This window comes from Parathielavia appendiculata, assembly GCF_033297405.1.
Source record: "Parathielavia appendiculata strain CBS 731.68 unplaced genomic scaffold N657scaffold_2, whole genome shotgun sequence".
Taxonomy (NCBI): Eukaryota; Fungi; Ascomycota; class Sordariomycetes; order Sordariales; family Chaetomiaceae; genus Parathielavia; species Parathielavia appendiculata.
This window is the reverse complement of record NW_026944221.1, coordinates 2614695-2626526: the sequence shown is the minus strand read 5'-3', so window position 1 is coordinate 2626526 and position 11832 is coordinate 2614695. Positions and strand designations below refer to the sequence as shown.

At 56.0% G+C, this 11832-nt stretch overlaps 3 protein-coding genes across 3 annotated transcripts; 2 read left to right on the top strand and 1 right to left on the bottom strand.

Annotated features, from left to right (window-relative positions):
* Positions 1-1305: 1305 nt before the first annotated feature.
* N657DRAFT_564614 (uncharacterized protein) lies at positions 1306-3075 on the top strand (the record flags this gene model as incomplete). The annotated part of the gene is made up of 3 exons (XM_062788295.1): positions 1306-2767; positions 2830-2973; positions 3029-3075. 3 exons carry the CDS (start codon positions 1306-1308, stop codon positions 3073-3075), a joined length of 1653 nt encoding a protein of 550 aa, XP_062651372.1.
* Positions 2963-3894, top strand: N657DRAFT_219494 (uncharacterized protein). Its single transcript, XM_062786274.1, has 3 exons — positions 2963-2973; positions 3029-3188; positions 3238-3894. Exons 2-3 carry the CDS (start codon positions 3105-3107, stop codon positions 3709-3711), a joined length of 558 nt encoding a protein of 185 aa, XP_062651371.1. The 5' UTR covers positions 2963-2973; positions 3029-3104; the 3' UTR covers positions 3712-3894.
* Positions 3895-5807: 1913 nt separating this feature from the next.
* Positions 5808-10836, bottom strand: N657DRAFT_566077 (uncharacterized protein; the record flags this gene model as incomplete). Its single annotated transcript, XM_062788404.1, has 2 exons — positions 5808-10445; positions 10519-10836. 2 exons carry the CDS (start codon positions 10834-10836, stop codon positions 5808-5810), a joined length of 4956 nt encoding a protein of 1651 aa, XP_062651370.1.
* Positions 10837-11832: the final 996 nt, after the last annotated feature.

Below are 11832 nucleotides of genomic sequence, written 5' to 3'. Positions count from 1 at the left end.
GATGCGAAGACCAGTGTCTTTCTGTGTAACCACTCCCTCTCTGCGGGCGAGCGGTTCGGATTGACCTTCGGCTTACTGACACACCATCCCCACATGCGTTTTGAAGATCTGAACTCAGATGTATTTACAAGTACTCCAACAATAACAGGGGACGGTCCCCTTGTCAACTCGACATCATACACCAGGCTTCCGTCACATGAATGAAACCCTAGAGTTCTGGGCCATCCCCAAACACCGAAGACAGGGAATGAGCACGGAACCGCTGACAACAATGGGTCCCAACGCATTATCCGCGCGCTCTTTTGTGATACCCCAGCTGCTTCTTGGGAGCACACAGGAACTACAGCCTAGTGATGATGGGCCAATGACGCTGGCGGGCGAGATGCACCGCTCATGCCAGTGACAAAACTCTGCCTGGTTGCTCATTTTATTTGACACCTAATCCCTAGTGCGGCATTGCTCCATGTTTGAGCACGTTGCTGCAGCATGGCATTTGTCTCAAGTCGTCCTGACGCCGTGGTTGCAAATCACCGCTGGCCTCTAAGTCGCGGCTGCAAGAAGCCTGACAGGCTGTGAACAGCAGCGGTATTGCTTACTTTCCACTTCCGGCCCTATGGTTCCGCCGTCATACCGCAACCCACGTCGGAAGAGTCTGGTTCGGGCGGAATAAGAGACAGAGGCCAAACCGGCTGAGTCGAGAAGTCCTCGCGTTCCACACGCACTTTCAGGCCGACTCGCAACACTGTTAATCTGCTCTGCTACACAAGCTTGCTTCTGACCATTGCCGGGACGACTCTGGCTCTGGGAGACTGGCGCACCCCTCCGACTTCTCCACGGCTCCTATTGGCTCGGAGCCCGCGTCCTGGGAAAAAGGTCGAGCGAATCCTTCCGCTGCCTCGCCGTACCACTTCAGTTGACTACCAGTTGGGACTTTCGGCAGCTGGACTAAGGAGCCTATAAACACCCACCGAGCGCCAGCCACTGGGGTCCGACGTACTGGTGCTGCTTCAATCTTGGACCTTGAGGTTGGAGCTCACGAGCCTGACCACTAGCATCTCGCATCCCGGTTGCCACTCCTACGGTGTGCGTACAGGAACAAACCACTTGAAGTTGGATGGGGCTTTGTGTGACGGTTCTGCCCCGATACGGCGACGCAGTGTCAGATCTGGGTTGCATCGGGGCGTGATTGTAAGTGAGTGGAAATGTTCTCCTCATGGTCCAAGCAGCGGTCATGAGTACGGCCCTCTCTCCCTCCCCTCTCTAACCCAACTCTCACTAACCAGCCAAGCAGAAACATACCTTCTAATGGACTCTTCGGGCCTTCTCACCACTAAGGCTGGCTCAAGGGAAATCCTTCCTCGTCCTGCCCCGACTCCTATTCTGGGAATGGACCCCACAACCCGGCGAAGAGTGACATGCGTACAAGACTCGCAATCTTGCATTCCACTCTCATACCAGCTCAAGGATGGCGACATTATCCTGCTTCTCACTCCCGCAGTCGTGCCCGAGATGAGCCCACTAAACCGCGATGCAAACAAGCCGCCTAGCGACCCCTTTGAGCCCTTAGGCAAGGCTCTGGCTAAGCACCATTCCTGGGTTCGCCATGTCCCCTATCTGCCGCGCAATGGAATCACCGGCACACATGTGGTGCACATTAGGCTAGCTGCCGCTGTGGTCTTTGTCATTTCGGGTCCTCCGCATCATGGACAACCCTCGCAAGCGAATCTAGCCGAAATCGTACGAACTCTTTGCGAGAACCGACCTCAGATTATTTTGACCTGCTGCGCCGTACAAGAACTGGGGCCTCTCGAGAAGTCCTTCCCTACGGTGATTGAGGTACCCGGCTTTGCTCCTTCGGATCTGGAGGCTGCCGCCAATGTCCTGTTCCAGGAGACACGGAGATCGCGCCCTAGGTCTCCCAATAATATCCAGAAAAGCCTCGTCACTGCGCCAAGAGCCTGGGCCGTTGAGGTCTGGGACGCAAATCGCGATGTGACCGAGATCCTCGATTTATGGTGTCGGTGTTTTCCAGAACCCTTTCGCCTCGGCCGCTATCAGTTCCAGTCAATCCTTCGCCGCGACGGTTATGCGATGCATTACGTAGTTCGCGAGCCTGGAGGTTCGCAGGTCCTCGGCTTCTGCGCGACCTACACCATCTATGCCGACAGTGGCGGTGAGCGTCTGCTTGGTTCCCTGGCAGCGCTTTTAGTGCACCCCTCATACCGTCGACGGGGGATCGGCACAAGTCTCCATGACCATGCCCTGCGCCAGCTCACTAAGACACGCGGGGTCTGTCGTCTGCAACTTGGGAGCACTTTCCCGAGACTTTTCTACGGGCTGCCAGTCGACTCGCCTTTTGAGTCCTGGTTTGAGCACCGCGGATGGCCGATAAAACCTCACTCTGCTGCTAACCTTTCAGGACATGAGGTCTGCGACTGGCTCTTGACATTCAAGGATTGGCCGTCGACGGGCTTGGTCCCATTTCACCTCGCCTTTCGGCCATGCGAGCTTACCGAGTTCGATATGGTCCTGGACTTTGTCGACAAGGAGTCGAGGAGAAAGGACAACATGGGGTGGTACGACCAGTACGCCAAGCTGGCAAACACAATGAATATTCACGACATTATCCTCGGCCTTGAAGGAGACACGATCGTTGCAACGGCCCTGACGTACTTCAAGGGCACCGGGAGTCCGGCAGCCGAGGATCTTCCGTGGGCGAACACGGTCACGGATCAGGTTGGCGGGGTGACGTGCATCTGTGTGAGCGGTGAGTCGCGCCACCGAAGCCCCCCGATTACACCCGAAGAAATGCTGACTGTCATGGCTCAGATACAGTACCAAATACTGCAAAGAAGCGAGATGCTGTCTTGATTAGGCTTCTCAACAGCTGCATTCGTCGTCTGAGAGAGCAGGGGATGACCAAGCTCTTCATTGACGCGGTCAAAGGGGGTGATGAGGGTTTCCAATCCATGGGTGAGCATCTTCTCTGGGCGCTATAAGCGGATGAACACCCCTGACCCGGCAACAGGCTTTCAAAAGTGGGCTAGATACAGAGACGTCTGGAGGAATGTCTAAGGACAGGCGCATCGGCACTCTTGGCGCAGATGCCTTCGCAGTTTTACCCCAAAACCCACCCACGCTGTCAGATCGACCAGAGTTCGCCCAAGCGGCATGCATTGAGGCCCAAGATACGTCTCTGAGAGCGCCATCTGATAGTCACTCGTGCTAATTGTGCACCACCAGCGAGCACTCCTTACAACCCCAACCTCGGTCCAATTCTTCAGGGTCACTGGAGCGAACTGTCAGACTCACCGGATTTCCCTGTTCGTAAGGAGCAGGTGTCAGATACGTGCGCAGAGGGTTCATTTTGCTTCATATTCGTTTATCGCACATGTACCAGCATGGGACATAATAACCAGCCCAATTGATGCTCAGCCTTACGATACTCGGAGTCCGACATGGACCCAGGCTTTCGGCTTTGCTCCGCCATTGGACGACACTGTCAGACGCCTGAATATCGATCACCCTCTCAGTCAGCGGGGCTTGTACAATGGCACACCGAAAACAGGCATAAGGTACCGTGTAACAGTCGCGGTGGTCTGGTGCGAACATCCAACGCCCAGCAATCGCAGCCCGGCGGTCTGCAAGTCCAATTCCGTCGCCAGCCTCAGTCCGTCTGAGGACTGTAGAACGTATTCTACTCGAGTCTAGTCTCTCCAAGCCATGCCTCGCAAAACACAGCCCGCAGCTCGATACCGTACCCAACTCCTAGCAAGGTCCGGGGCATGACGGCTGGGTTCGGATCTGTCACAGCTCTCCGCTTATCGGTAGATCTTTTGGGGTTTGCTGAAGGAAGGATACGGTTAGTGATCCGACAGGGTCTCGGTGGCCGTCTCCCCAGTCGTTCCATGTTTGTTGACGCCTGACACGGAGCTTATTGAGCGATCCTGGTATGAATAATCATTGCATCGCACGGCCACGCGTCAGGTCACCAGCGACGAGAATGACACGGACAAGGTTCTGTCCATACCATGGCCAGAGGCAAAATGTTCAGAGAAAAGATGACGAACTTTGCAGATGAAAAATAAACCACCAACTCCACCCACGCATATGCCAACCGTCCTGCATGCCTACCGGATCGAGCGGCACAGCATTCAAGTTCCAACAACCCCTTCCCAGGCTAAGGAATTGCCTGCCTCCGATCCCGCAGTGACCCTTCCAATCCCACTGTGGGCTTGACACGCAGGAGAAGCCACTCACCCACGATGCGCCGCACGGACTCGCTGGTGTGCTCTCTCCCGCTGGGTGATATGCATGGCCGCAGCACCTACATAGGTAAACAACGGCAGTAAAGGTCCCGGGGATAGAACTGCTGCGTTTCTGGCGAGTCTGCGGGGGCTCCAAACTCCGGTTCTGGACGTCCGCTCACATGCTTAGTAGGAGGTGGACAGGCCTTGGGTTCTTGTTTCCTCTTTTTGGCCCCCAACCACGCCCTCTCCATTACAACCATGTGTCCACATCTAGCCTGGCCAACACGCATACATAAGGATTGCGTGACTACCTACTGCAGCACAGGCAGGAGAGACTGCAGAATCGCAGGGAAGACAAGGCCGTGGCGGAGAGGGCTGTGGGAAGATAGGGGGTTGGGGGCATGAACCATGGTTAGAGAGAGGTACGGGTTGCCGGATGTGGAAATATCTTACTTCACATGTGTGAGGTTTCCCAAATGCCGTTTACATTTAGCGCCGTGTTCACCACGAGGCGATCCATGATGACGGTTGCACAGTCATACATACGGCGAATAAACATTCAGGTACATTACGACCTTTTGTTCGGTATTATGCTGCGCAACCGTTGGCTTGTTGTTTTTTTGATCTCGTAGCAGCTCCAATGGCCGCTCATCAACTGGCGTTTGAGTGGTTTGCGAGTGTTTCTTCGTATTTGTCTCACGGAATGAGTAAGACGACGAGATGCGGCTATGTATGTCGATATTGGGTTGCGGGCAGCTTACTCTTTTTGGGAACAAGGTTCTTATAATTCATATCTCGAACTCGAAACCTCCGCGCGTGTCAGTGACAAGGGAGATGTCGAAGTCCGGAGGATGCTTTGTTGAGGGGGAAGGGGAACCAGCTCTTAGTCTTCGGCACCTCCTGTATGTATGAAGGGGTATGCCATCTGGCACATACATGCGGTGGCGTGCTCAGAGGTTCCCGCGTCGTCCAGCAGAAATTCTGACCCAGTACTCCTGCTCAAGAGGTGGGCTGCTGCCTACCCTAATGATGGACCATGGGGTGCGCGGCTCATTGGTTCCTCTGTCATCGCAAGATGTCTATTTAAGACGAGCTCAGCTTGCTCCTTCTGACTCCTCCTAGCTTGCTATAGGGCGTCAACATGAAGTGGATGGCATTGCTCTCTCGGCTGGGACAACAGTACCATCTTTTATGAAATCGGTGCAGGCTTATGTCAGGCCACGGCCCAAGCACAGCACTCAAGGGCACCTGGGGCTGGGATGTCGTCTTCAGTTCCCCTGAACATACAATACAGCCTAACATTTACAGCGCAGAGATCACAGGTGTGCATACATCACCCAACAGGCAGCGCTACCAGAAAGCTTTCATCGTTTTTCATACGCCAGTCCATTGCCGGGTTGTCAGGTAGGAAGGACTACCCAACCAACACCCAACTCCCAACACCAACCCATTGCTCTTCGCATCCCACTACTCCATCCAGCTCCGATTTTTGGCCCCAATCCTGCAGAGAAGAGAAAGAAAAACCCCAGAAACCAAACCCAACGGGATCAAAACAGCTTAAGTCCACTTCGAAAAGTCCACCGAGTCAACCAACGCCTCGGCCGTACTGGGCTGCAACACCTCCGTGTTCTCCGTCGTCACCGTCGACAACATGCTCGAGCGGTGCGATTGCTCGCCGCTCGTGGCGCTAGTGAAGAAGGTCGCAACCGACGCCCGCCTCAGGCTGCTGAAGCTGTCGCGCATGCCCGTAAGCCGCGGGCTCGTGATTCCTCCGACCCCGGCAGCGTTTACATCGGTGCCGGGGCCGCCTCCTCCGCCTGCTGCTACTGCTGCGCCTCCTCCTGGTCCGGACATTCCCTGACCAGCAGGCTGCTGCTGGTGGTGGTACTGGTGGTGATGGGCACCGTGGCCGCCGCCGCCGCTGCTCACGACCGACAGCACGGAGCCTGTTGTTGCACCCGGTACCGGTGTAGCGATGGCTCCCGGCGGCGGGGAGGGCGTGACGCCCTGGCCTCGAGATGGACGGTATTTCATGCGCAGCACATTGATCTGGCGGAGGCGCTCACGCCACGAGGACACGTGCTCGCCGGTATCACTATTGGCCCAGACGAGGGAGAAGACCGAGGCGTTGAGCGCGAGCAGCCGGACAAAGCTGGGCAGCGCCTTGAGACTGATCATTTTCGGTTCGGCGCACGGAGAGATCTCCGGGAAACCCTCCTTGCTCATGACCTGCACCATGCAGAAGCGCGAAGTGCCCTCCTCCTGGGTCATCCGGGAGGCGACGAAGGGGAGGTGCGGCGTAGGCGTGATGATAATGTAGACGTAATTGAACTGAGAGGGAAATGTATCAAACTTGAAGGGCATGCCCGAGTCGTTCCAGACAATGCTGACATAGTCATTGCCGATATGCCGCTTCTTCATGATGCATTGCGGGTCAGTTTCGAGGTTGGTGGGCATCTGGGTGGTTATGTGGAACACAATCTCGGTGACACGGTCCCGCCAACAGTAGGTGTATTTCCCGTCGAGGTCGTTTTCGCGGTCAAGGCCTTGCGTGTTGAAGGTGGCTCCCTTCAACTTCGTCAGCGGCCCCAAGCCTCTGAGGAACTGGTGATAATCAGGGCTGCCCGCTGTGTTGGCTAGGATCTCTGGCTCGCTCGTCTGCCCTTCTTTGATGTAGATGACACCCACTTTGTGGCCGTCTACCGGAGAGTTGCGATCAAAGTTTCGGATGGCCCGGTCGACGAAGTCGTCATCTGGAAGGAGGATGGGCCGGATGCTCGGATCATACAACTGCGGCATAGGGGCCAGCAGCTGCATCAGAAGGTGGCTCGGGAATATGGTGAGGCCGTGCTGGAAGCGGCCGTCCCACGCCGCAGCGTCCGAGCCATCAGGCGCGGGTAGGTTCGGCATCGGCGTGAACTCGACACGGAGTGCATATGAAGACGTGCCAGAGGGATAGCGACGTGTGATTTCGGCCCAGCTTGATTCCCTCGCCTGCCGAATCGTGAGGATGCTGTTTCCGATAATCCAGCGCTTCGTCTGGATTTCGCCAAAGTACTGTTCCTTGAAGAGAGGATCTTGGACAGAGTCGGCGGCATCGGAGAAGGCCACGCGCTGCATGAAGTCGAGCGTGATCTGCGCATGCTCCTCGGTATTCGCACTCCCATCAACATCGGTAAAGAGGTTTTTGGTAATCCAGCCAATCTGCGTCGGCCGGTCGGGCAGCTTGACGGCAAGGAACCAGAAGGTGATGACATGGTACGCAAGGGCATAGACATATTGAGGGAGGTCGTCAGCGGCGGGATGCTGGCCAAGAATCTCGGGTTGATTCGCGACGCCGCCACTGGGCATTGCCACGTCGCTCGAGATGCTGCCGCGCATCGCCAGCTTCTTCTCGCGAACGTATTGCAGATATCTGAAACAGATGCCAAAGACAATACGGTAATCATCCTCGCGGAAGTTGGAGTACAGCGAGGGCAGGCGGCTGAGGCAGGCCAGGAACTCGAGTATGTGCATGGCCACGAACGGCTGGGTAATGACCTGCGACATCCTTTGCAGGATGGTGAGCAGGGACTTGCTCACCGACATGGGCAGCTCGTGACAGCACATCGAGAGCGCGTGGATGCACGTTTTCGCTGTCTTGTCCGATATCCCGTACATAAACGTCCTGACAAGCTCATCCTCATCCACCTTCTGGAAATGGTGGTGGTAGCTGACGATCATGATGAGCGAGTGAAATAAACAGTTGGCAACGTCGGTACGGCGAAGACCTGACGAGTGCGGTGGCTCCTGAAAGCTGTTTGTTCGGACCATCTCGCAAAGCAAACGTCGCAATTCCTGGATGTGGGAGATGGCGTCCCTGAAGATCGAATGGTTGCTCAGTTGGAGGGGGAGGTGGACCAGTATGAAGCTGTACACCTCCCAATCGCATCCCTGGTGGAAGAGACTTATGAGTGCCTCTAACCAAGGGATCATATCCAAGAGCATCGTCAGGTTCTCGGGCTTAGCCGTTCCGCTCTGATCCCGCTTGTGAGAAACGAGAAGAGGACTGGGGCTACCGGGAGGGGACGCGGGCAGAGCGTCGGCGTCAGGGACCGACCAGAGCCGCTGGCCCTGATGAGTGCCAGGTTTAGGGGTAGATGCCGACCGGGCTGGAACCCCGCGTTCGACTGTCTGGCCCTGGCTGAATGATATGCCGCGGGTCGGCCTTCCAGCGTGTTCTGCCCTTGACAACCTAGGAGGCTGCGACGCGTCCTCTGCCAGTTTGCGCGCGAGAGACGCCTCGGTCCTGTACAGGCTCCCGGCCAGCGCGTCGTTCTGAACCAAGGCCGTGAGGTAGACGTGATGCTCAAAGTCCGCCCGGAGGCGAAATAACATCTTCATGGCTGTCAGCCGAGCGTCGACTTCGCACGAATTCGATCGCGCAATATGGACAAGCGCCGTGTATGCCTTGATTGCCTTTGGACCATTGTGATTCATCATTTGAATGAATATCTGAACGTAGCCTTTGCTGACCACGTTGGAGAGGCTCTGGTTCGCGAAGTGAACCGTTTGGCTTCGATGGGCTGATGGGCCGACTCTGTGGGGAGCCAACCCAGACAGCGGCGGCCTGGACATGTCCTTGGAAATCACGGCCTTGAAAGCATCCAGGATATCATCGAAAAGGCGGTCGCCTGCCGTCTCAGCCACTTCGACTAAGAAGGCCACCGTTTCCTGTAGCACGTGACTATCGTCTTCTACGCGTAGCCCCCCAAGCACCCGCCGGACAAGTTCGATGACCGATTCCTCATCGACGAGGCCCTCTGCCAGATAAAGAAAATTGTACACCTCAACGATAACTTCCAGAGCACGCAGTCGAGTCAGCGGATCCCTACTCCGGTTGAGATAGAAGCGCTCCATGACGAGTTTGAGATTGTCTTCCCAGCCCACTTCTGATGGGAAACAAGCCCGAGACTCTCGGAGGTGTGCGACAACGAGGGCTGCTGCGGAGTCTGGGAGGACTTGGTGGACCGCGGCGAGAAAACCCATGCACTCCTCCCGCTGCGGAAAATCGGGGTTGTTGTGGGTGAGCAATGTCTCTATCCGGTTGACCAGATTTTTCAACTGCAGGGCCACGCCGTCCTCCGGCTCCCTTTCGTCCTTAACGACTGTAGGCAGGGAAGAAGGGCTGGCGTCCACATTAGGGGACGGATGGAAGGCCTTCTTTGCACACTGCGCAGCGACGGCAAAAATTGGCGACCAATGCTCTTCCAGAAGCATGGCATTGATGTTGCCCTCGCGCCCATTAAACATCGAATTGACCAGCTTGAGGATTTCGGTCGCTATTCTTGTGGAACTGCTCTTTGCAACTGTCGATAGCCCGTCGACGAGCAGTGCCAAGGGGACCGTTGGATAGCCCTTCTCGGAGGACTTGGAGAGGAGTTTCTTCAGAACCGAGAGTGCGCCACGGACCTCCCTGACTGCATCCTTATCCGGGGAGGTGGAATATGCTCGCAAAAGGTCCAGCAAGATCCTAACAGTTGACTGGCCATGGTGGGACCTGCAGATGACGGATATGGTGTGCCATGAGTCTTTTTGTAAGCTGGGGACCAAGCAGTGAATCGAGCTGAGAACTTGTATGCAGTCCTTGAGCTTGTCGGTTGGAATGGTGCCAAATGTGACCACAGTATCAACGACGTTGATGCAGGCTCTCAGGTCATCTTCCACGCTCGTATTCATGCATATCTTGAGGAGGATATCCATCAAACTCCCGACCACCGAGTCCGTGGCGAATTTGAAGTTGAATTTGATGACATCCTTCAGCAACGCGAACATGCGAGACAAGTTCTTGTCCTCGCCCGATGACAGGGTAATCCCTTTCGAGGCCTTGCCAGTCCCACGGGAGGCCTGTCTGCGGGCAGTCTTCGCAGCGTTGTATGTCTCTTGTAACCATTGGGTCAGGAGCGGGAAGATGTCGTAATAGAATCCCGAAATATTGCGGCCCCGGTTTGTCAGATCCTCGAGGGCAGCCAGTTGAAGGTAGAAGTCGTCGGGTGGAGCAGGAGCGGTCAGTGTGCGAAAATACTCGCGCCGCTCGAGCTCGGTCGACGCTGGGTATTTGATACATTCTGTGAGAAGCTCCCAGGCAACTTGTCGGGCGTTTGCCGGCTTGTCTGGGTCAATCAGGTCTTTTGCAGCATGCCAGATATCGCGGACCTGTAAAGCCCCAGTCAGAACAGCTTGGGTGAAGAGACACGGAAGAAGGGGGAAAGGGAGGCTCCGCCCGTACGGGATTGAGAGGGAAATCGGCAATTACATAACGGAGCGAGTTCGCAGCAGCAACCCGCTCCGCTAGCTGGCCATTCTTCAACTGTCCAAACAGTTCAGCCTGCTCGGGGGGAAGCCCGTGGAAGGCCGACGACGGAGAAGCGGCATCTAGTCGGTCTGCGAAAGCCTGAGAACCGGCGATCGGGGCGAAGGGTTGTTGGAGAACAGGAGGGGATTTCGTCAGCTTTCCACCGCCCGTGAGCCCCTTGAAGACGCCGGCAAGACCACCGGCGGCCTTCGTCTCCTGCGGTTGTGGTTCCTCTCCCGGCGAGGGCGACATGGGTCGCTGATCCTCCGAGGCCGAGTGGCCTAGAGAAGCTAACCGCCGGAGCATATTAGCAAGTGGCTCATGGGTGATCGAAGCCAAGCAAAAGTACAATAGAAGAGTGAAAGAGTTGAGTTGATGTTTGGCAGCTCAGGCCGAGAGACCAGATGGAAGAGGTTTCGACATGCAGGAGCTTGCAGGAACCTGCAGCAGCCGCATATGCAGCGCAACTCGACAGGCCCCGTTCAATCGGTCCAATTGATCAAAAGCCGGAACGTAGCAGAGACTCTGGTAAGTGGTTACCCGGGACATAGGACACAATGTGTAACGCAAAGCAGCTGGAGCCGAACCTGCGCATGAACACGGGGATAACTCCAGGGTGGAAAGGCGGGATGGCGCAGAAAGAGACGTGGGCAGACAAGACATGTGAGATGCGAGACTTGAGAGATCACTTACACGCAAGAGTACTGGTCGCATACAAGGGGTGTGAAGCCCCAATATCAGGCAGAAAGGCAGGAGTGCCCCCAAAACTTGCAATCGTTGGTCAATTACCACCACCACACGACGCTTCTGTCGGACGAAGCGGGAGGATGGTGGGATTATGGCGCAGGTGAGGGGAAGAGCGAGCTTCAGGTTTCCCGCCTACCTAATGAAGGCACACACACCACTGCCTTCGGCGCGTGTGGGATGATTGCACACTGGCTGTTCTAGCTGATGATGGATCTTCTCGTTTTTGATCGGTATTCGTGTGTTCGGTCGGTTCCTGCTGTCTGCCCTGTCGATCGCCGAGTCAGGTGCATGCATGAGTATAGGCGCAGTAGGCACGGGAGAGAAAAAGCCAGTGGTAGTGTTGTGTATCAAGCCTCTCGGTCTGTATCGACCAACCACGAGAACAGCATGACGAAGTGTCAAATTCGGGGCCAAGGGGAGGAGAGGCAACGGGAGTGGGTCCTGGACCTGAGCAGCTGACACTATTGGCTCGCCCCAAGCCATTCCCCGTCGGCGCTGATG

Bases quoted from the DNA above. Each gene is read 5' to 3' on its own strand.
- N657DRAFT_219494 (XM_062786274.1), top strand. From the start codon at position 3,105: ATGCCTTCGCAGTTTTACCCCAAAACCCACCCACGCTGTCAGATCGAC. The intron at 3,189-3,237 runs ATACGTCTCTGA...CTAATTGTGCAC, and splicing joins GGCATGCATTGAGGCCCAAG to CACCAGCGAGCACTCCTTAC.